The following is a 25,777-nucleotide window of genomic DNA, read 5'->3' on the forward strand; positions in this document are numbered from 1 at the left end:
CAAGATTTATTTTAGCACATGCCTGTGTCATATCTCTTCTCACCAATTCTGCCTGAAACACTGTTTTCAATGTACAGATTTCAGTGTTTCTAAAAATAGGCTAAATTTCCTTTTTTAAAAATAGTTTATGTTTTATAATTATTTTTCTCCTCCTATCTTCCTTTTCTTTTTCTGGACCTCCTATTATTTACAGGTTAGTTGTCTGCTTCTTTCCTCTACACTTCTCTTTCTTTATATTTCTTTAACTCTCTTCAGTTCAGTTCAGTTCAATCGCTCAGTTGTGTCCGACTCTTTGCGACCCCATGAATTGCAGAACTCTAGCCCTCCCTGTCCATCACCAGCTCCCAGAGTTCACTCAAACTCACATCCATCGAGTTGGTGATGCCATCCAGCCATCTCATCCTCTGTCGTCCGCTTCTCCTCCTGCCCCCAATCCCTCCCAGCATCAGAGTCTTTTCCAGTGAGTCAACTCTTCGCATGAGGTGGCCAAAGTATTGGAGTTTCAGCTTTAGCATCATTCCTTCCAAAGAACACCCAGGACCAATCTCCTTTAGAATAGACGTTGGATCTCCTTGCAGTCCAAGGGACTCTCAAGAGTCTTCTCCAACACCACAGTTCAAAAGCATCAATTCTTTGGTGCTCAGCTTTCTTCACAGTCCAACTCTCACATCCATACATGACCACTGGAAAAGCCATAGCCTTGCATAGATGGACCCTTGTTGGCAAAGTGATGTCTCTGCTTTTGAATATGCTATCTAAGTTAGTCATAACTTTCCTTCCAAGGAGTAGTGTCTTTTAATTTGATGGCTGCAATGACCATCTGCAGTGATTTTGGAGCCCTCAAAAATAAAGTCTCACACTGTTTCCACAGTTTCCCCATCTACTTCCCACGAACTGATGGGACCAGATGCCATGATCTTCGTTTTCTGAATGTTGAACTTTAAGCCAACTGTTTAACTCTCCTCTTTCACTTTCATCAAGAGGCTTTTTAGTTTCTCTTCACTTTCTGCCATAAGGGTGGTGTCATCTGCATATCTGAGGTTATTGATATTTCTCCCAGCAATCTTGATTCCAGCTTGTGCTTCATCCAGCCCAGCGTTTCTCATGATGTACACTGCACATAAGTTAAATAAGCAGGGTGACAATATACAGCCTTGATGTACTCCTTTTCCTTTTTGGAACCAGTCTGTTGTTCCATGTCCAGTTTGAACTGTTGCTTCCTGTCCTGCGTATAGGTTTCTCTAGAGGCCGGCCAGGTGGTCTGGTATCCCCATCTCTTTCAGAATTTTCCACAGTTTATTGTGATCCACACAGTCAAAGGCTTTGGCATAGTAAATAAAGCAGAAATAGATATTTTTCTGGAGCTCTCTTACTTTTTCCATGATCCAGCGGATGTTGGCAATTTGATCTCTGGTTCCTCTGTCTTTTCTAAAACCAGCTTGAATATCTGGAAGTTCACAGTTCACATATTGCTGAAGCCTGGCTTGGAGAATTTTGAGCATTACTTTACTAGCATGTGAGATGAGTGCAATTGTGTGGTAGTTTGAGCATTCTTTGGCATTGCCTTTCTTTGGGATTGGAATGAAAACTGACCTTTTCCAGTCCTGTGGCCACTGCTGAGTTTTCCAAATTTGCTAGCATATTGAGTGCAGCACTTTCACAGCATCATCTTCCAGGATTTGAAATAGCTCAACTGGAATTCCATCACCTCCACTAGCTTTGTTCGTAGTGATGCTTTCTAAGACCCACTTGATTTCACATTCCAGGATGTCTGGCTCTAGGTGAGTGATCACACCATCATGATTATCTTGGTCGTGAAGATCTTTTTTGTACCGTTCTTCTGTGTATTCTTGCCACCTCTTCTTTATATCTTCTGCTTCTGTTAGGTCCATACCATTTCTGTCTTTTATTGAGCCCATCTTTGCATGAATTGTTCCCTTGGTATCTCTAATTTTCTTGAAGAGATCTCTACTCTTTCCCGTTCTGTTGTTTTCCTCTATTTCTTTGCATTGATTGCTGAGGAAGGCTTTCTTATCTCTCCTTGCTATTCTTTGGAACTCTGCATTCAGATGCTTATATCTTTCCTTTTCTCCTTTGCTTTTCACTTCTCTTCTTTTCACAGCTATTTGTAAGGCCTCCCCAGACAGCCATTTTGCTTTTTTGCATTTCTTTTCCATGGGGATGGTCTTGATCCCTGTCTCCTGTACAGTGTCAGGAACCTCCATCCATAGTTCATCAGGCACTCTGTCTATCAGATCTAGTCCCCTAAATCTATTTCTCACTTACATTTTATAATCATAAGGGATTTGATTTAGGTCATACCTGAATGGTCTAGTGGTTTTCCCTACTTTCTTCAATTTAAGTCTGAATTTGGCAGTAAGGAGTTCATGATCTGAGCCACAGTCAGGTCCCAGTGTTGTTTTTGCTGACTGTATAGAGCTTCTTCATCATTGGCTGCTGCCGGCGACGGAATGAAACACCAACACTGCAGAGTGGTTTAAATCTTTATATTTTAACACTTGCTTCTTACAGCTGCTTTATTTTATATCCCTTGCACAACAACCTACAGGGCAAGCTGCCAAGCACTAGGATTCAGAGACTATACAGTGCGCAGGCACAGGGCAAAATAACCTTTACCTTGACTTACTTACTGCAGCTAAGACTTTGTTTTGGGGAACTTCCTTATCAACTTAGAATCCGTTTTGTCCCAGGGTCTGTTCCTTTTGAGGAATCAGAGAAACATACTTGTGTGCAAGAAATGTTCTTTTCCCATGGGAACAAATAGGATTCTTAGCTGAACATCTCGTTTGCAAGAATGTTCAGCCCTGGTTGAGAGTCTCGTTTGCAAGCACTTCTCAACCTTCCTTAAACCTAGTTCCCTACACTGGGCAGAACATCTCGTTTGCAAGAATGTTCAGCCCTGGTTGAGAGTCTCGTTTGCAAGCACTTCTCAACCTTCCTTAAACCTAGTTCCCCACACTGGGCAGAACATCTCGTTTGCAAGAATGTTCAGCCCTGGTTGAGAGTCTCGTTTGCAAGCACTTCTCAACCTTCTTTATACCTTGTTCCCTACAGGCTGCAAAGAATATAATCACTCTGATTTTGGTGTTGACCATCTGGTGATGTCCATGTGTAGAGTCTTTTCTTGTGTTGTTGGAAGAGGGTGTTTGCTATGACCAGTGCATTCTCTTGTCAAAACTGTTAGCCTTTGCCCTGCTTCATTCTGTACTCCAAGGCCAAATATGCCTGTTACTCCAGGTGTTTCTTGACTTCCTACTTTTGCAATCCAGTCCCCGATAATGAAAAGGACATCTTTTTTGGGTGTTAACTCTCCTGCTGAATCTTAAAATCTACTAATTCTGTTCTCAAGATCCATCATCCTTTCCTTCAACTTACCTACTCAACATCCTAACTTAAAAATCTTTCTTTCTTGGTCCTATAAGTCTTTTTAAAACTCTCTTGTACCTTTAAAAATACTTATTATTCTTTTTTAATCCCCAACCATTCTCCATTGTTGATAGACTGCTCTGGTTACCTTCTTTATTCTTTGTTTCCTCTGGTTGTTAGACCTCATTGCATGTCCTTTTATTTTCTTTGCTCATGATGGCACAGATCCGACTGGTGGATACTTTAAGTGAACTGGTGAATGTGGGAAGGAACAAACATCAAAGTCTTCATGCCCAGAAGTAGGCAATTTATCAGTTTCCTTTTGAAACACCTGGAGAGAGATTTTCTTTTTCACTAAATTAGAAAAAACTCAGTCCTTCCATACTTCCTTACCGCCAGAGGATTGAGAACACTCAGAGGTCCTATGATTATTGAGGGTCAGCTCTACTAAGGGGCTGCTACATGCTAGTCTTTGTCTTAAAGTTCTCCTGCTATGGTCCCGAAGCTTTTTTTCATCCCATAGCAAGAAAGTACCACAGCAGTTATCTAGCTCACACCCTCTACCAGACTACCAGTCCTAATGTCTTCTTGACTTAAGAGGATGTATTTGACCTGAGTTGGAAGTAGAGAGGAAACAAAGCACACTGAAGCCACCATCTTTCTGAATCCTCTGCAAATATAATGATGAGCATAAAAATGATACATTCTGTACACTACTTAATACTGCTTATAGGCTGGTTGGGAAGACAGGTGTTATCAAAATTAAATAGAAAAGAGAGAGAAAAAGAAACCCACATGTAATGCTGAAATCACAGCTATGATTCATACTATAAAGGAAAGGTAAATGAAAATATGAAAAATGTGTGAAAGAGGAACAAGTCCTGTAGAGGAATCAGGGAAGTAATATCTGAAGAAGCCATGGTTAAGCTAAAATACCAAGAAAGAGTAGGAGTTAACTGTGTAGTGAGGGAAGGACAGAGAGCTGCAGACAGACATAGCAGTTTATTCAAAGACTTTAGGGGTAGGCATGCCATATTTGAGGAGGTAAATGGTAAGCATGGCAGAAAAATCAGAGGAGAACAGAGTATGAAAAGAAGGTAGAGAGGAAGGTCATGGTGGGCCGGACTATGAAGGGCTTTGTAGGCTATGATAGCAAGTGATCTTTTCCTAAAAGCAAGTAGTATTGGGATATTTTATAACAGGGGTAAAAATATCTGATTCACATTTCAGAAGATAATAAGGATTCCCAGGAGAGAGCAAATTTAAATTGTCCAGGTGATGCTGGGAGACCAGTAAATAGCCCCAAAGAGAGAGAGTAATAAAATGATAAGTCACTATACAGGTTGTACACTTTTAGGTAGTAAGATGTAAGGAGGTAAATGAGAGTGTGGAATATGTCCAAGGTGCCTCCAGATTATAGTCATTACACTGATGTTGCATGACATGGGAGCATCAAGTTGGAAACCACCAGTTCAGTCATTCATGTCAAGGTACCTTTGAGATATTAAAGTAGAGAAGTCAATGAGCAGTATGAGTCTGGGGCAGGTCTAGACAGGGGATATAAATATGTAAGTCGTCTGGATTAGGTGTAAACTGAGACTCTTAGGCATGAATGAGAACACCTTGGGAGAGAGAAGAGAAAAGGATTGTTAATCTTGTACCTTGCTAGTATCTGTCTAAATTGGATTATCTTCTCTGGAAAGATGGCTAGAATTATCTTTATGTATCATTGTCTTGAAAAATGATTCTGTAACTCCATTTATAGGAATCTATCCTCAGAAAATAATGATAATAAGGTAGAAAGACAAAGGCTTATGGATAAAAATATGTAGTTAAGTATTATTTATGATTGCAAATAAAGGAAATTACTTATCTTTTATTAGGAGAAAGTCAAGAAAATTATCATACATTTATGTTAATGAATATTATACCATTATAATTTGATATTTATGAAGATATAATAGCATAAGTATGTGACCATGATATGCTAGTAAGTGAAAAGGACACAAAATTGAAAGAGCATCAACTGGATGAAAAATGCATAGAACAAAAGAATATAAAGAAATAAGTTTATCTGTCAATAGTAGAAAATGGATGATTGTATTCAGTTTTATATTTTTATCTAGTTTCCAAATTATTCAAGTATTACATCTTGTGTATTATTTTATTATTAGGAAAGGACATATAAAATTTTGATATTGTCCCAGTTATAAATATGAACTTCATAGGCAATTTATTCTGTTAAATACTGGTTAATGTTCTTTCCTTTTCACAGTATTGATGAGCATTTCTGATTTGAATCCAGCATAGTATTTTAGATTTTGTGATTATTGCCATAATTTTAAGTTTTTATGAGCCATTTAGACTTGTAAATTAACTTTGAAAACTTATATAATTACTAGGCAATGGCAAGTCCATTCCCCTCAGAACAATTCTCCATCAGCTGGCACTCAGTTTGTCATACTGAGAACATTTCTAGTTCCTTCTCTTTTTATTGCTTAGCAGTAGAGATGACACTCAATTCTTTTTATGAAGGTGTTTTAATTGTATAATACATACATGTAGGAACTTGTTAATTATTTTAAATGCAATAGATTGTTTTTGTTTTTCATCAATGACTGTTGGATAACCCTCCATTTGGACTGTCCTTTGTATCATCATTATCTGTAGGGATATGAAATCATATTGGTTTTGGTTCAAAACTAAAAAGCTTGATTTTTTTCTTTTGTTTTTTTACTCCAGGAATGTGTACAAAGACTACCGCTTCCTTGAGCTGGCATGTGATTCACAGGAGGACGTAGACAGCTGGAAGGCATCTTTACTGAGAGCTGGAGTTTATCCTGATAAATCTTTAGTAAGTGGATTGATCTCTTATTTTTAAATTAGTAACCATGTTCGAGAAAGCATAATTCAACATACTTTATGCTGAAGGACTAGTTCGCAGTTGACTTAATTAATTTGGCATAGTTTTAGCATTTTACTTTGCTTATATTTCTTTTTATCCATTAGACTTCTATTTTAAGAAGTTTACCAGTATATTTGTTAAAGAAAATGCCTAACTTTGCCATAAAACCTAATGTATGTATGTAATCTCAAAGCATGAGAGAGTTTCTATGTTTTAATTTAAAATTTTATTTTCCTTTTTATGTTATTCTACAGTATACTATTCTATAGTATTCATTTAAGCAGATTATAACATTCTTTATGTAGTCATAGTATATATATTATTAGTCATAACACTTTTTCATATTCTTTAAAATATAATTTTTATGAAAAGCTACCTCCTTTCATTATGTCTGTAGTACCGGTATCCAAAATTAAACTCTGGTTAATGTCACTGTAAGTAAAAAAAGAACAAAAAATATTACATTGCTAGTCCCACTTATCTTTATTAATATACTTCAAGTGTCTTGGAGACACTTCTCTCATTCAAGTTAATAAACAGATCTTCTATTTGTGTTCTTTGGAAAATGTAATATTACACAGACTAATCTGGATTTAAACTTCAGAATTCCCACCCAACATATGTACACTCAGCATTAAACAGACTCTGCAGATGTGTGGTTCTCACTGTTTCCTTGCTACCCCTGAGATATTGTACTATCCAGGTTCCCCCTAGAAGTTAAGCACTGAGACTGAGCTTTGGGGGATTTACTTCATCTTGACCTTTGTGGTGCTTAGATTGGCTGTAGATTAGTTTATACGACTGCCCATGCACAAGATGGGTTATTTCTCGACCCAAATAGGTATAGTCTTCTCAAGGGAAAGTCTGAGATATAAGCACATTGTGTGACAACATCTGAAGGGGATGCATCTGGATGGGATTTCAGACCTGACCATATCCCTGAGGTTACACTGGAATTTAACAAAGTTCCAGAAGTAAAGGATAGAGGATTTGTGCCAAAACATTCTCTTCTTTGCTGTTATTTTAGTTTTCATGTAGACCTCTTAACCCCATCTCTACCTCCACTTGTCTGGTTAGTACCTAAAACAGTGAATCCCCATGACACACCCTGTGCCCTCCAAATGGGATGAAACCGGACCCTTTCCAGGTGATATGTAGGTACAAAGGTATCTTCTGTACCACTTTGACTTTTGTAGTTAGTTCTAATAGTTACTTATTACTCTGTTCTATCCATTGATGGTTGTGTGTTTAATGTTACAAATGATCTCTATTAAAAAATGCACATATACTTAATGTTTTATTCATTCATTCTGTAAAAGCCTGCTGAGCGTGTGCTTTTTGCCAGCTATCTTTCTAGACACTAGTGATGCTGAAGTGAACAGTGAGGTCCTGCCCCTCAAGGAATATACATTAGAGTGGATGAATAACTGTGTCACTGTAAACTGTTATTTGTTAGAATGATAAGTTCTGTAAAAAATTAAAATGAGCAGACTGTGAGAAGGAAGGTCAGTTCAGTTAAGTTCAGTTGCTCAGTCGTGTCCGACTCTCTGTGACCCCATGCATCGCAGCACGCCAGGCCTCTGTCCATCACCATCTCGCGGAGTTCAGTCAAACTCACATCCATCGAGTTGGTGATGCCATCCAGATATCTCATCCTCTGTTGTCCCCTTCTCCTTCTGTCCCCAATCCCTCCCAGCATCAGAGTCTTTTCCAATGAGTCAACTCTACGCATGAGGTGGCCAAAGTACTGGAGTTTCAGCTTTAGCACAATTCCTTCCAAAGAACACCCAGGGCTGATCTCCTTTAGAATGGACTCTCCTTAGAGTCCAAGAGACTCTCAAGAGTCTTCTCCAACACCACAATTCAAAAGCATCAATTCTTCAGTACTCAGCTTTCTTCACAGTCCAACTCTCACATCCATACATGACCACTGGAAAAACCATAGCCTTGACTAGACGGATATTGTTGGAAAAGTAATGTCTCTGCTTTTGAATTTGCTGTCTAGGTTGGTCATAACTTTTCTTCCAAGGAGTAAGCGTCTTTTAATTTGATGGTGGCAATCACCATCTGCAGTGATTTTGGAGCCCCCCAAAATAAAGTCTGACACTGTTTCCACTGTTGCCCCATCTATTTTCCATGAAGTGATGGGACCAGATGCCATGATCTTCGTTTTCTGAATGTTTAACTTTAAGCCAAGTTTTTCACTCTCCTCTTTCACTTTCCTCAAGGGGGTTTTTAGTTCCTCTTCACTTTCTGCCATAAGAGTGGTGTCATCTGCATATCTGAGGTTATTGATATTTCTCCCAGCAATCTTGATTCCAACTGTGCTTCTTCTAGCCCAGCGTTTCTCATGATGTACACTGCATATAAGTTAAATAAGCAGGGTGACAATATGCAGCCTTGATGTACTCCTTTTCCTATTTGGAACCAGTCTGTTGTTCCATGTCCGGTTCTAACTGTTCCTTCCTGACCTGCATATAGGTTTCTCAAGAGGCTGGTCAGGTGATCTGGTATCCCCATCTCTTTCAGAATTTTCCACAGTTTATTGTGATCCACACAGTCAAAAACTTTGGCATAGTCAATGAAGCAGAAATAGATGTTTTTCTGGAACTCTCTTGCTTTTTTCAATGATCCAGCGGATGTTGGCAATTTGATCTCTGGTTCCTCTGCCTTTTCTAAAACCAGCTGGAACATTTGGAAGTTCATGGTTCGCGTATTGCTGAAGCCTGACTTGGAGAATTTTGAGCATTACTTTACTAGCGTGTGAGATGAGTGCAATTGTGCGGTAGTTTGAGCATTCTTTGGCATTGCCTTTCTTTGGGATTGGAATAAAAACTGACCTTTTCCAGTCCTGTGGCCACTGCTGAGTTTTCCAAATTTGCTAGCATATTGAGTATAGCACTTTCACAGCATCATCTTCCAGGATTTGAAGTAGCTCAACTGGAATTCCATCACCTCCACTAGCTTTGTTCGTAGTGATGCTTTTTAAGGCCCACTTGACTTCACGTTCCAGGATGTCTGGCTCTAGATGAGTGACCATACCATCGTGATTATCTTGATCATGAAGATCTTTTTTGTACCGTTCTTCTGTGTATTCTTGCCACCTCTTCTTAATATCTTCTGCCTCTGTTAGGTCCTTACCATTTCTGTCCTTTATCGAGCCCATCTTTGTATGAATTGTTCCCTTGGTATCTCTAATTTTCTTGAAGAGATCTCTAGTCTTTCCCATTCTTTTTTCCTCTATTTCTTTGCATTGATTGCTGAGGAAGGCTTTCTTATCTCTTCTTGCTATTCTTTGGAACTCTGCATTTAGATGCTTATATCTTTCTTTTTCTCCTTTGCTTTTTGCTTCTCTTCTTTTCACAGCTATTTGTAAGGACTCCCAGACAGCCATTTTGCTTTTATGTGTTTCTTTTCCATGGGGATGGTCTTGATCCTTGTCTCCTGTACAATGTCAGGAACCTCCATCCATAGTTCATCAGGCACTCTATCAGATCTAGTCCCTTAAATCTATTTCTCACTTATATTTTATAATCATAAGGGATTTGATTTAGGTCATCCCTGAATGGTATAGTGGTTTTCCCTACTTTCTTCAATTTAAGTCTGAATTTGGCAATAAGGAGTTCATGATCTGAGCCACAGTCAGCTCCCAGTCTTGTTTTTGCTGACTGTATAGAGCTTCTCCATCTTTGGCTGCAAAGAATATAATCACTCTGATTTCGGTGTTGACCATCTGGTGATGTCCATGTGTATGGTCTTCTCTTGTGTTGTTGAATGAAGGTCAAGTGAGTTTTATTTTAGTAAAATAATTAGGGAAAGCCGCTTTAATTGGAGTAGGCTCCTGAAAGAAGTGGGAAAGTAAGTGATGTGAATGTCTGATGGAGAGTGCTCATGGCAGAGGTCTAGCAAGTACAAAGCCAGCTCAGTGTCTTAGCACACCAAAGAATTACAGTGTGTCTGGACAAGTGAAGGTACTTGATGATTTCTAGAAGTGGTCAGTGGCCAGATTATATAGGCCTTGACGGAAGTGGCAAGCATTTCTGCTTTATTCTAGGTGAGATGGGAAGCCATTGGAGGATTGCAAGCCAGTTAGTGACATGATAAGGTTTATACTTTTATAAGATTGCTATGGCTGAGTGTTATGAAAAGCAGCACAGCATGTGTTAAAGCACAGGCTTTAGCATCAAACTGTGTAAACTGAAATTTCTGATGCTCACCTACAAGCTGTGTAGCCCTTTTATCTTTCAAGATTCCAGTGTCTAAAATGGAGATAACAAGAATCATCTGCAGCATCGTTGACAGGGTTAAGTGAGATAATGTAGGGAAAGCACTGGACAGGGTAAACAAAAGTTAACACTCCATTTTTGTTTATGATGATGCTTATTATTTTCTTTGTAGATTACTTATGTAAGTAAGTACAAGAGAGCTAAAACATTGTGGATATTTATCACACAGTCCCAGTGTGATTGTGAAAACTTTATGATATTTTCTGTCTTCTAACTGTGCTTGGTTATATAAAATATCTGAATGTGTATATATGTGTGTGTGTGTGTCTTCCTTCTCAAGAAAGTGTAATGTTTGTGAAAATGTTTTCTTAGGTCATGATTTTGTCAACTAAATTTATATTAAATGTACTAGACAAGTTTGCTATTAAAAACAATTGTGCAATGCCTCTTTCACGAGGGAAATACTGTCTTGGGAAAGCAAAATTACCCTTCCTTCTATGAACTGTTTTTATAAACCTGAAATTTCATGTATTTATAGCTCTACACAAAAGAAGATGCTCAATAAAATATTTGCTATTTTTTATTATAATGCTCAATTTTAAGCAAATCTAGAACTGTCCTCCACAAACTGTTTTGATTCTTTCACATCATTTTTATTTGCTGATTAACATATGTTTGGTACTATTGCTTGGAAAATCAAGACAAAGGGACTTTTTACCACATGCCAAAGATATGACAGGAAATTAAACTTGGCAGTATGCCATGAACATTGCTTTTCTCACCTTTCATCATAAACAATATTTGTATTTCTTCTGTGCCATATAGTTCTGCAGGTTATACTACACAATGCTTGACTCTCAGATGTTTCAGTGGCAGCTAACTACTAAAAGGAATCTAAGTAGGATGCTTATCTAAACATTGCATTTTAGAACAATCTTAGGTTTGGGGGAAGTGATACTTCTAGGTACAGTTATCCTTAATTTAGAAACATTTGACAAAGAAGTCAGAGTAACCTAATAACAGATGTCTGTACGTAAATTTTTAAAATTTCTGGTGTTTCTGTTTTTGTATCACTAAACCATTGAGTCAATAGCAAACCAGTCGATCTATACCCTAATAATGAAATGTTCATGTGTCATACATGGATATGAGTCAAGATCAAAAAAATTATGCTTTTTTCATGAGACATCTCTATTCTAACTGGAAAAAATTCTACATAGGTCATTTTTCTAAATTATATAAGTTTGGATTCATTTAGATAAATATCCATCACCCAAATCTGGATGAGCTGATGTGTTTTTTTTTTGTTTTGTTTTTTTAATTTTTTTAATTTTAAAATCTTTAATTCTTACATGTGTTCCCAAACATGAACCCCCCTCCCACCTCCCTCCCCATAACATCTCTCTGGGTCATCCCCATGCACCAGCCCCAAGCATGCTGTATCCTGCGTCAGACATAGACTGGCGATTCAATTCTTACATGATAGTATACATGATAGAATGCCATTCTCCCAAATCATCCCACCCTCTCCCTCTCCCTCTGAGTCCACAAGTCCATTATACACAGCTGTGTCTTTTTTCCTGTCTTGCATACAGGGTCGTCATTGCCATCTTTCTAAATTCCATATATATGTGTTAGTACTGTATTGGTGTTTTTCTTTCTGGCTTACTTCACTCTGTATAATCGGCTCCAGTTTCATCCATCTCATCAGAACTGAATCAAATGAATTCTTTTTAACGGCTGAGTAATACTCCATTGTGTATATGTACCACAGCTTTCTTATCCATTCATCTGCTGATGGACATCTAGGTTGTTTCCATGTCCTGGCTATTATAAACAGTGCTGCGATGAACATTGGGGTACATGTGTCTCTTTCAATTCTGGTTTCCTCGGTGGGTATGCCCAGCAGTGGGATTTAGAATAATGTTTTTTGTCCAAACTAAGGTTGCATACTTTTTTATAACAAGCGTTTTCTCATCATATCTTTTTCCATCTTGTCCACATGGTGAAATGTTTTTTATGTCCCTCATAATGTTCTACTACTCTATTCCTTCTGTCTCTTAGGTCATTTCTCTTGGGGTTTTCTACAAATTTTTCTTCTTTCCATTCCTTCCATCCTCTCGCACTTCCTTCCTTCCCTTCATCCATCACTGTTATGTGGACTCTGAAGATTCAAAGATAAAAAAAGAAGGGAGTTCTTACTTTACAGGAGTTCCAACTCTAGTGGAAGAGAGAGATGCAAATAAATAGCTACTGTACAATGTGAATAAAAAACTGGTGGGTATCTGTATAAAGCACAACAGCCCAACTATATTCCCATGTACGTTTTCTAATTACCTTCTGTTTTCTAATCATTGATATATTCTATTTTACCATGTTTATTTTCTAATTACTTTCCAGTCTCTTAAACTTTCTGGACCTAAAGCTAAATGTAGACTTCTTATCTGAGCATCATGCTATGTGACCCTAAAATGGAAATGAGTCCTGAGTTTACTTTCCCACTATGCCACTGACTTACTCTGTGAATGTAGACATAACATCTCTGACCCAGAACTCTGGCATTCTACCATCACCTGAGCTTTCTGAGCAGCAATAATATTTTAAAAATATATTTAAACTTGAATTTGAATTTAACAGAATTTTATTTTTATTTCTATTTCCTTTGGCCACTAAATTGAAATTATACTCAGTATGAAATTTATAAGTATGAAATTAAATAAGTACATAGGAATTTACATAGTTTCAAAGTGAAGTTGTTTCTAAAGGGATTAATAGCTTTTTGTTTTTGTTTTTTACTGATGAGATATTCCCTCAAAGATTTGAGGAAAGTTAAAACAGGAGTAGGCACTGAAAATGAGTCCCCGTGAAAATGAGTGCCTCTGCTAAGATTACGACTAACTCTCTATCCAAACCTTCATTCCCTTTCTTGTTCTGCACCATTTCCCCATCAAGATTAAGCAGCATCAAAAAGTGTGTATGTGTGTGTCAATAGCTACAGGTCACAATTTCGTAATTTTAAAACTTTAACAATATTATGGTCCATGTACATAAATTTTTCCTCTAAGTGTAAATAGAAATAAGTGTGAATTTAATTAAATACCTAAAGAATGTCATATAACAAATGACTGATTTTCCTGGCACAGTTTTGTCAGCTCACAATATGACTTTATATATAAATGTGAAGGAATTTCAGATTCTTCTGTGCATGGAAGTTAGGTAGGCTTGAAGTCAAATCCACTTGTGTTGGAATCCCTACCCTTCCATTTATGTGCCGTGTGGCTTAGGCAACTTATTTCACTCTCTAGTTTTTTATTCCTATTTAAACTCAAAATAATAATTTCTTCCTCGGAGTGATTTTGTAGGACTAAATGAATACTATTGCACACCACATTTAGCTTGGTGCCTACACATGGAGGAAAGTACTTGGTGCCATGTAGACTTTAATATTGATATTGACTATCATTTATGTGTCCATGAAGCTGTACTTGTCAGATTAGTAGTTCCCTTTTCTTTGCAAACTATCAGTGAAATTTGGGGAGAATCTCCCCAACTGTTGGCTGAGGATACCAAACTGTTTAGGAGAGCCTTCAGATTGTGCTGCCCTGTGGACAGACTGGCCTCAAAGTCTCCATCATTTAGTCAGGAGTGAGCCATAGTGCTGTCAGGGAAATGAGAGTCCACAAACCTCCTGCCCTCAGATTCTGGCCATCTGAAAGGTGCAGCTGCAAATCTGTGCATAGCCTAGAAACAGATGTGGTGCAAATTCAGTTTTGTGTATCTGTTAAGACATACACCTCAGAACTGTTTATAAGAGTTATTTTTTTTTTTTAGCTATATAGATAGATGGTCCTCCTGTCTAGTATATGATTTCTTTTTTAACATTAATTTTTAATTAGAGGACAATTGTTTTACAATATTGTGTTGGTTTCTGCCATACATCAACATGAATCAGCTAGAGGTATATGACCCTTCCTCTTGAACCTTCCTCCCACCTCTCACCCCATCCCACCCTTCTAGGTTGTCACAGAGCAACTGTCATTTTTCATCTCTTAAGAAATCATATACCATCTAGACAGTAGAAACGGAAGCACCCTGGAACTTCACTATACCTCTGAAGTCAGGACTCTCCCAGTCATAATTCATGCTTTTAAGGACTACCTTGGAGGTTGAAACCATCCCATAATGCAGTCTCTTAGGGATATGAGAAAGTCTTTTTGGATAGACTTTACAACCAAATTTTTCTCTGTGGCAAAAAACAAATCAGGGAGGTGTCTGTTTCACTCTAGGGGGAGGAGAGGAATGGACACAGAGCCCCATAAGTATTTATTAATATGGTGATGACCATTCCCATGTATTTACTCAGCAGTCTTGTGTACAAGATAGAAAATGCCCATATTCGTCCCACTCTACATAATTTTATTCTTAGCTTATTCGACAGTGCTTCCCACAGAAATTAGAGCAGCTCCATGACCAATAGTTTAGTGTTTTTTTTCAATGAAAGGACTTTCTAAATATAAATGCTGCCATGCAGAGTAGTGGAAGAATTATAGATAATTTACAATTCACCAGTCATGACTGCTATGCCTCTCTCAGAACAGACAACTGGGGAAATGATTGAAGGAAATAAGAAATGGAAAAGCCACACCAAGCCTTTCACTTGTATGTTTCTCGTATTTAAGGATTAAGGCCCCCTACTCGGTGACATCACTGTTGCCACTACAAACAGAACCATCTGCCACCAAGCAGGGAAGCCAGCCATTCCCTAATGTGCAAAAATACTTGGTTGAACTCCTGAAACTTATTTGGTAGATCAAAAGCTGCACTGCTGTGGAATGCAATAAACCCCATCTGTTTGAGGTATTTTCAGCACTATTGCACTTCTTTGGAGAACCAAGGTCCTATTATTCTCTAAGATAGTATTCTATTCCTGATAAAATTCTCTCTGGGGATCTTTATTGCCTTATTGAAGCATTGGCATAATCTTTACAAAAGACTCCTTTTCCCCTGATTTCATTCATTCTGGTACCATTATTTATGTCTCACATAAGCCAGGGATGTTAATGGTTATATCACGGCCAACTCACAATGTCAGGAAACTTCTCTATGCTGTTGTATCAATATCTTTAAATTTATGTTTTTATTCAGTATGATAGCCCTGATGGTCCTTGAATTAGACATCCCCCCCAGAGTCACCAGCTGGCATTGTTTTCCAGAAAATACACTCTCCTGCAATCATTCCCTTACTGCTCTCCAGAAATTTTTTGTATGCATTACTTCCCCACACACATCCTCTCTTAAAACTAAACACCAGATCTCCAGCCCAACCTGTTACTCCATACCCTGTGCTCAGGCTTCTCCACACAGGCACACACTCCACTCACAGCTCTCTTCCACTCTGCATCTCAGTGGAGAGAGACATTCTTTCTGGGGCCCTTGTGAGGAGAGTCCAGATCTGTTCCCTGCCCATATCGCATCACGTCTCCCCCACAGGATCTGACCTTGCGAGGACTCAGGCTGCCCTGGGAGTAATGAATCACCATTTTATTTTTTTAAGCCATATGTGGGTTAAATTGTTTGATATAAATCATACTCCTGCCGCTCCAGTTTGAAACAAGACAGCCATTTGCCTGCTGCCTGTTGCTGGCTGCTCTCTGTGTCTCTATCTGGAACGTCCCTTTTAGAAATGACTACATTTTTGTGACTAACCTTTCCAGACCCATTTTCTTGAATGTGGACCAGTGTTTATTTTGGCTGCCTCCCCACTATACAGCTTTCACTTCCCATGCCAGCCCAAGACCAAACTCGTAATTTATGAAATAAAGGAATGGTACAGATGGAGGTCGTAACGTGGTCTGCTTGCCCTGTCTCCCCAGAATCACTCACTCCTTCCCTCTGCTCTTTTTCTTCCCCCACCCCACCTTCTCTGAAACCAAGGATGCAGTGTTTGTTTAAAAATGCATTGGCTGATGAAATTTTCCACTGCTTGGCATGTTGGAGGAGGGGCTGTCAGGAAAGGGCAAGCCGACATACTAAATACTTTGCCTCTCATGCTAACAGCTCACTTATTACCAATTCAAACCAATGCTTTTTGGCCAGGTTCCCGGTACTTCAAGTATTTCAAGTAGAAAGAAAGGGGGAAATCTCTGTCATATTTTCTAGTGTTATAAATGTATGCTTTCCCTTAATATAAGTAGAATCTTTGACTCGTCCCTGAGCTTTGGGTGCTGTATGTATGAATGGGATGTCAGTGAAGAGTTACTTATTTTGATTTTAATCTAGCATGAAAAACTTCATGATTTTAAAATAAATTTAACATATTTCTTTTTTTTTTTTCCTTGCGGCTACATGCACAGGGGAACAACAAAGTAAGTTCTTTGTCCTCCTGCCGCTCCTCTGTCTCTTCAGTCCCCACTCCCCTCCTGCATGTGCCCTTGGTGGGAGTGTTTCTGTGCTTTGAAATGACTGTCTGTGACATACACAAATGATAGAGGGTGTGCAAATGTCAGAGAAAACAGAGCTTGGACTACCATCGTGGCGGTTCATTTTTGACCTTTCGGAAAGGAAATATTACGTTCTTCAGGGCTGGTTATTGGACAGTTCAGAGAGGTTGTTTTTATAAGGAAAGAGAGCAACACTGAGAGCAAAGATGATGATTTAATAATGAGGACTCTTCTGCAGAAAGGGTACGACCATCTGATGAAACTCAGTGCAGCTGACGTTTTTGACCAAAAATCAAAGCTCTCATGTTAATGTGCAGTTATAAAAACCCCAAACTGGAGTCTTAAATAGCAGGATGGCTGGCTTTGTTGGTGAAATCGAACTAGACCAGTGCTCTGGCTTTGAAGGTGCCTTAAAATGGATGGAGGAGGGTGGGGTCAACATTTGCCTTGGCTTCTGCGCGCTTGATGTATTCCAGCTGGATGGAGGCAGGAGGGTGTGGGGAATGGAGGGGGAGACTGAAATGTGTATGATTTGTGAAACCAGGCAACACACACACATGGTGGAAACTATTTTAATGTTGTTGTTGTAATAGATAAATGAGTAATTTAGTAGTTCACAGAGTGGCTTGCTTGTTAAAATTTTAATTTAACTTTTCCAGAAGATTAGAACTACTTCTCACTTATATTAGGTATGTGAGAGTAATGTAGTTAGGGAAGATAGACTTAAGTTTAGCAGGGTGATTTGTTTTTCCTATTTTTTTTCCTATGGAGAATTATTAGCGCTTTATCCTACCAGGTGGCCCACTTAAAATAGGCCTCATTGAATACAATAAGAATTGAAAAGAATCTGTTTTATAAGGGTCTGCCTGCATATTTAAGCCAGCTGGAATTCATCAAAATTGCTATTCATAAGCCATACATATAGAATTTAAAACAAATGTGGGAAATCTTACAGTTTAATTTGATGGAATGTGCTATTATGGAATAAGTTGATAGAGAAAGTTGGTATTGAAAATGTGTCACTTTATAAATTTACATCTTGCTATAATTGCTTATGGCCCAAGTAATAATATTTAATGAAGTTAAAAATAATATTATAAAATTACAAGATAGGCATTTGTGAAGGACCCAGGGGGGTTAACTTAGTCCACTAAAAGTTTACTTTTTAAAACAGAAATTAACTTATAAAATTGATTAAAGATTTCTTCTAACTAATATCATCACTATTGGAAAAAAAAACCATTTGGACAAAATTTTAGTTCTCACACCATATGCTGTATTTTGATTCTTGAATAGTAAGTCTCTCTGGTCCTGGACACACATTACACTGAGTTGCTGTCTAGAATTTCATGTGCTGCATCTCTTAATTGTTTAAATTGCCTGAGATATGTGAGTGTACTAATAGTAAGCCTATGCATGCTGAGGATCAGGCAGTCAGCTGCTGACATTTTAGGGAGGTGCTAACCTTAGATCATTCAAGAAGTATTTTTTGATTTTTTTTTAATTGGAGGATAATTGCCTTACAAAATTGTGTTGGTTTCTGCCATACTACATGAATCAGCCATAAGTATATGTGTATGTATACATGCATACATATATATGTGTGTGTGTGTTGTGTGCTTAGTTGCTCAGTCATGTCTGACTCTTTGCAACCCCATGGACTGTAGCCTGCCAGGCTCCTCTGTCCATGAGGATTCTGTCCAGGCAAGAATGCTGGAGTGGATTGCCGTGCCCTCCTCCAGGAGATCTTCCCAACTCAGGGATTGAATCCAGGTCTCCCACACTGCAGGCAGATTCTTTACTGTCTGAGCCACCAGGGAAGCCCATAGATAGATAGATAGATAGATAGATAGATAGATAGATAGATAGATAGATAGATGGATCCCCTCCCTCTCACCCAGCCCCATACCCTTCTCTAGGTCATCCCAGAGTGTTGGGCTAGGCTTCCTGTGTTATATAGCAACCAAGAAGCATTTATGATTTGCCTCTTTCATGAGTGATTCCCTGATGACTTAAAGGCATTTTTAAAATTCCCCAAAGAAAACATTTGTCCATAGCAGGAGTCATCCATTTGTGTTGTCCTGCTTGGTCAAGTTCTGAGTAATGAAATGTTCAGTTTAATAGAATTTACTGATTCTTTTCAAATAATTATACAATGAGTGATAAAACTCAGATGTTCGAAGCTGCTGCTCCTTAAGGCTACCTCTCAGATGATGCAGAAGCCCTTCCAGAGTCTCCCAGGGCCTGGAGCCCCCATCTGCACTGTGAACACTTGGTATAGCGCTGTGGGGGATCTTTGGGTGCCAGTTAGAGTGTCGGCTGAAGCGTGACAAAGATGCAGACACTTACTGTTTTGATTTTTAACTGAAGAGCAGCTACTTTGGAGGGGCTGATGTGTATTGCCCTTATGCCTTAATTCTTGGTTGCTTATGTTATGATTAAGTAATAGTTTGTGAAAAAATATAAGGCTAATACTTTTAAAATATGATCATTTTACTGACCATGGACTCTGGCACAAAAGAGGCTCCTCAAATCACAAATGGCACATCTGCAGGCTATTTTCCTTTCACTTAGAATTTCAGTATAAATGGACAACGCTGGAATACAAGCTGTGCTGTCTCCAGAGTATATAGATCTGGAATCTTCAAAAGGAGCATATGAGATTCTTTTTTCCCTCTCATGCTAGGATGCTTGTTCTGCATTGTCCCAAAGGCAGCACACCTGTTTGTTGCCTGCCATATACGTGAGCCAGCTGTAAAAGGTGACTCATTTCAGACTCGCAAAGGCTAATTGTTTATTTTGTGAATAGCATTTCATTTTTTATGATACTAACCAGATACTAGAGAGAATGAAGCTTGCTCAATTAATGTTTCTTTAGATGAGCAGGATGCATGGATTCATCTTCCTTCATACCTGCACACATATACATACAGACATGTTATATTATAAAGTGTATGGGGTAACTCTACTATTCATTTTCTCAATGCCAGCTAAAGTGATCTGCTTCATCCACCTTTGCTGTTGTTGTTCAGTCATTCAATCATGTCTGACTCTGCGACTCCATGGACTGCAACACGCCAGGCTTCCCTGTCCTTCACTGTCTCCTGGAGTTTGCTCATCACGTCCATAGAATCTGTGATGCCATCAAACCATCTCATCCTCTGTCATGCCCTTCTCCTCTTGCCCTTAGTCTTTCACAGCATCAGGGTCTTTTTCAATGAGTCAACTTTTTGCATCAGGTGGCCACAGTATTGGAGCTTCAGCATTAGTCCTTCCAATGAATAGTCAGGGTTGATTTCCTTTACTTAGAGTTTGGAAGCTACTTCTCTAAACTCTCAGGAAAAAAAAAAAAAACATCTACAAGAGACACAGAGATTTATATTATAAATGCATTATGGGGCAAAACACCAATGGTTATGTTCTTCCTTGAGCACTTATATGCATTTTGTTATTTCTCCTAAAAAAACACATTTTCCTTTTGTGAGGAGATCATAGTTGCTCAGGAAAAATTTTCCTTCCAGACCCATTACTTATTTTTCCTTTGGAAATGTTTTTCTACTGGCATAGTGATATTGACTTGGAATTCATGGTCTAGGGAAACCTCTCAAAGGAGACAGAATATCCATGAATTCCAAGTCAGTGTCTTCCAAAGTAAGACCGTAATCTAGGACTCTGAATTAGTTTGGGGGATGTGAACAAATATAATATAGTAACAGGGAGGTTTGGACTACTTTTGTTGTTGTTTGGTTGGTTGGTTCGTTTGTTTGTTGAGTGCAAATATAAATCAGAATATCATTTTCAGAACTGAGCCTTCTAATCTCCATGTTTTGTCCTAGATAGAAGAGGTTTAATTTCTTTCATTAACTTGATACCCTTGCTTGGTGGACATTTCTAGGAATTTAATAAGCATTTAGTTTTATTTTTTTTGTTACTTTGAGTTTGGTTAAGTATCTTTGATGTTAAATTAGGCAAATTAAAGGTAGAAAAAGCCCTTAAAATATAAAGAATAAAACACTCTGAAAAAAAGCTCTCAAAATTTCTTAATTATGTTGATACACAAATACAAATGAAAACTAAAAGGAATCCTAGGTTCAGAAATGAATACTTCAAAAAATTTTAACTTATAGAGAAACACTATAGGTATGCTCCTCTCTTATGAATCTTTTATTATGTTTAAAAGAGAAATTAACTAGCACCTTACTTAACATCAGTCTTCTTAAACTAAAGGATTATTTTATGTCCCCCATGTGGAAATATGAGATGGACTGCCTTGATTGAAGAAAAGGAGGATTTGAAAAGGAGAAATAGAACTGAAACATGCAAAAACATGTTAAAAACATGTCAGATTAAAAATAAGTGTTTACTGACTTCTAGGAGAAGGCAATGGCACCCCACTCCAGTACTTTTGCCTGGAAAATCCCATGGACGGAGGAGCCTGGTAGGCTGCAGTCCATGGGAGTGCTAGGGGTTGGACACGACTGAGCTACTTCATTTTCACTTTTCACTTTCATGCATTGGAGAAGGAAATGGCAACCCACTCTAGTGTTCTTGCCTGGAGAATCCCAGGGACGGGGGAGCCTGGTGGGCTGCCATCTCTGGGGTCGCACAGAATTGGACACGACTGAAGCGACCTAGCAGCAGCAGCAGAGGAAATGACAACTCATTCCAGTATTCTTGCCTGGAGGATCCCATTGACATGGGGCCTGGCGGGCTGCAGTCCATGGGGTCACAAAGAGTCGGACACGACTGAAGCAACTTAGCACAGCACAGCATAGTTACATTAAATGCAATGATTTTATACATAGTAGAGGGCTTTGATATTTAAGAAAAGAAAGAGGAAAGAAAATCCAATTTGAACACCTGTTTTAACATTTAAAAAATACTTTGTCTAGTAATTTTCCAACACATTTAGCTAGACGAGTGGATATTGGCAGTCTCATTAGTGGGAAAAGTAGTTATCACCTAGCATACTGATTTTGGTCAGCCATTGGATTCTAGTCATCATTTGCAAAGACAGTGTGCCAAGTCAGATGTCACCAAAATATATTACACTGAAAAACACAGATAGTAAATCCATGTTAATTTGTTTTGCCTCTTGTGCAAATCTTCAATTCCTAAATTCCTATTCTTGGTCATATGTGAGAGAGTATAGGTAGGAACTGAAAATCCATCATGAAACCTGGAAATGTCTTATTAATGATGTGTGTTATAATCTTGGTAGATGAAGGAGCAGACAGTACCTTGTCAGAAGATATATTTCCTCTCTAATATTTAAAATGACTGAAAGAACATTCTTTTTATAATATTTATTTATTTTTGGCTGTGCTGGGTCCTCATTGTGGCTCATGGGCTCTAGAGAGGGAGCTCAGTAGTTGTGGTCCATGGGCTTAGTTGCCCTGCAGAATATGGGATATTCCAGGACAGGGATCAAACCTGTGTCCCCTGCATTGGCAGGTAAATTCTTAATCCCTGGACCACCAGGGACGTCCCTGAAAGAACATTCTAAGTAGTTTAGGTATAGTCAGCTCAATTGGGTTATATATTTTCTTTGAATAATGTATATTCTTTCTGTGATTTTCTTGAAGAAGTTTAGTACTTGTATTTCCCTGGGATTATGGAGAGCCCCTCTGGTTCACTTAATTTATATATAACCCAACAACAGATTGGTTCCAAATAGGAAAAGGAGTACGTCAAGGCTGTATATTGTCACTCTGCTTATCTAACTTATATGCAGAGTACATTATGAGAAACACTGGACTGGAAGAAACACTGGACTGGAAGAAACACAAGCTGGAATCAAGATTGCCGGGAGAAATATCAATAACCTCAGATATGCAGATGACACCACCCTTATGGCAGAAAGTGAAGAGGAACTAAAAAGCCTCTTGATGAAAGTGAAAGAGAAGAGTGAAAAAGTTGGCTTAAAGCTCAACATTCAGAAAATGAAGATCATGGCATCTGGTCCCATCACTTCATGGGACATAGATGGGGAAACAGTGGAAACATTGTCAGACTTTATTTTCTTGGGCTCCAAAATCACTGCAGATGGTGGCTGCAGCCATGAAATTAAAAGACGCTCACTCCTTGGAAGGAAAGCTAGGATCAACCTAGATAGTATATTCAAAACCAGAGACATTACTTTGCCAACTAAGGTCCGTGTAGTCAAAGCAATGGTTTTTCCTGTAGTCATGTATGGATTTGAGAGCTGGACTGTGAAGAAGGCTGAGCGCCAAAGAATTGATGCTTTTGAACTGTGGTGTTGGAGAAGACTCTTGAGACTCCCTTGGACTGCAAGGAGATCCAGTCAGTCCATTCTGAAGATCAGCCCTGGGATTTCTTTGGAAGGAATGATGCTAAAGCTGAAACTCAGGTACTTTGGCCACCTCATGCGAAGAGTTGACTCATTGGAAAAGACTCTGATGCTGGGAGGGATTGAGGGCAGGAGGAGAAGGAGACGACAGAAGATGAGATGGCTGGATAGCATCACGGACTCAATGGACGTGAATCTGAGTGAACTCCGGGAGATGGTGATGGACAGGGAGGCCTGGTGTGCTGCGATTCATGGGGTCGCAAAGAGTTGGACACGACTGAGCAACTGAACTGAACTAAATGAGAATATCATTAAAGTTAAGAGAAAGGAGGAAAACTCATTGGCCTCAAAGTGTTAATTTAGCTCTATGTACATATAAAAATTGTCTGTCTCAATCACTGCAACGCCAACAAACCTTTGGTTCTTTTTTGGCAAATCTGTCTTAAAAGAGCATTGTAAAAAATGCCTAGTTTTTGAACCCCCAACTTTAATCTTAAACAGTTGGGAAAAAATGACAGTTCATTTAAAGGCAAAAAACTTTGATAAGGGAGGTGAAATCTATATTGTATACCCAAATTTATTAACCTTGCCACATACACTCTATAAGGAAGCAAGAATTAATCTGCTGTTTAGAAAACTCACAATGGGTGATAAGACAGGGGACTCTGAAAGATTTGTTGTGCTAATTTTATATTTTTATTTTTTCTTTTATAAAACATGACTCATCTCTAGTTAATGAGAAATAAGAGAATAATGATGTCTTACATCATAGTTTTTTAAATATATTTTTCTCATAGTATTTTAGACATCTTTTAGTATGCCCTATGATATTTTTCAAAGGAATTAGTTTAACATTGCTCCAAAATTAAAGGGATTCTTTTTGTTTTTGTTTTGAAAACATATTGTCATCGAGTATGATTTTAGAAGTTTCATTGTGATGTTTTATTTTGAAATTTAACCTCTTACAGAAGCATTTTTAATAAAAAAGTAGAAATTTATTTCTTTTGCTAGTTTAACATAATGTGGTTATCACACCATACAGTGAAATAATACATATTTGTAGTTATGAGAGTTTAAAATCCTACTCCATGTTTTAAGCAGATCATCTGGACAAAAACTAAAATGAAAAAGGATATGATTTGTATTAGAAATAAAGGTAATTCAAAAGCTACATATATATATAGTAATATTTAAAAGATATATAAATATTAGATATCTAATAAGGTTTAGAAAGCTAGAGATATAAAGCAAACTCTAAATGTGAAAACCTGTCTACTTAGAATGAAAAAAATACACTCCAGAAATAGATCCAAATGAATATCAATGCTTAATTTACAGACTATTTGAAATATAATAATAATAAAAATACTATATAGGAAATACTATAAATATACTTAGTGTTATATACAGAGAAAAATTAATAACTTTTAAAAGAATTATTATTTAAATAGAAGTAAATAAATTTAAGAGGTTGGAGGAGAGCAACAAAAAAAATCTAAGGAAAGAAATTAATGATTAAAGTAAAAATTAATGAGTTAGAAAATAGTGAAAAAAATGTGACCTTAAACCACATGCAAATTTAATACTTTTGTATGGTCCAAAAGACAGTTAACAGTTAAAAAGCAAATGAAAAATTCATAAAATATTTGCAGCATATATGACATACAAAGTATTAAATGTCCTCAGGTTAAAATTGTTTCTATTCAATTCATTTGAAAGTGAAGTCGCTCAGTCATGTCCAACTCTTTGTGACCCGTGGAATGTAGCCCACCAAATTCCTCCGTCCATGGGATTCTCCAGGCAACAATACTGGAATGGGTTGACATTTCCTTCTCCAGGGGATCTTCCTGACCCAGGGATCGAACCCAGGTCTCCCACACTGCAGGCAGATGCTTTAACCTCTGCACCACCAGGGAAGCTATTCAGTTCATTTAAGACATAACAAAAACCAGCCAATCAATCGTTTAAAACCAAAAAATGAAAAGTAAAAAGACTGACAACCAGTTGAAAAAAAGGGTTCAATTCACTAGCAATTCACTACAGGAATTGTAAATTAAAATAACTGTCCCTACCTCATTTTTGAGCTTTCAAATCACAAGAAATGACAAAGGATGGTCATGATAGGTGGTAATGAGGAAGCTGTTCTCCTTATATGTTACATGTGGCTGAGTATCCACATAGCCTTGATGCAGGGTGACCAGTTTGGCATGCATCAGATACCTTGATTATGTGCCAACCTTTGGCCAAAGCATTCCACTTCTAAAAATTTATTTTTATCAAATAATTCGATACTTGTGCAATGGTATTTGTTCAAAAATTATTTGGAAACATTTTTTATAATTACTGATGTTTAAAAAATGCATCAGTATCCATCATAGATAATTGATTAAATAGAATATGGTACATCAATGAAACGCTATAAAGCAAAATTTTCAAAGTAAATATATATATATATACACATATATAAAGATATAAATATATCAATTGCAATGGAAATTTTCGTGATAAA

At 37.9% G+C, this 25,777-nt stretch overlaps 1 protein-coding gene across 5 annotated transcripts in view; it reads left to right on the plus strand.

The window, feature by feature from the left end:
- Nucleotides 1–25,777, plus strand: part of DNM3 (dynamin 3) — a 634,763-nt gene that overhangs the window by 524,311 nt on the left and 84,675 nt on the right. For 4 of the 5 annotated variants that reach the window (XM_068986589.1, XM_068986588.1, XM_068986592.1 and 1 more), the window contains one exon: nt 6,130–6,241. In XM_068986589.1, coding sequence (XP_068842690.1) covers nt 6,130–6,241 — 112 coding nt within the window. Of the gene's footprint in view, nt 1–6,129; nt 6,242–16,871; nt 16,884–25,777 lie in introns of all 5 variants that reach the window. The other variant, XM_068986590.1, reaches the window with a different exon arrangement.

This window comes from Capricornis sumatraensis, chromosome 14 (assembly GCF_032405125.1).
Source record: "Capricornis sumatraensis isolate serow.1 chromosome 14, serow.2, whole genome shotgun sequence".
Lineage (NCBI taxonomy): Eukaryota > Metazoa > Chordata > Mammalia > Artiodactyla > Bovidae > Capricornis > Capricornis sumatraensis.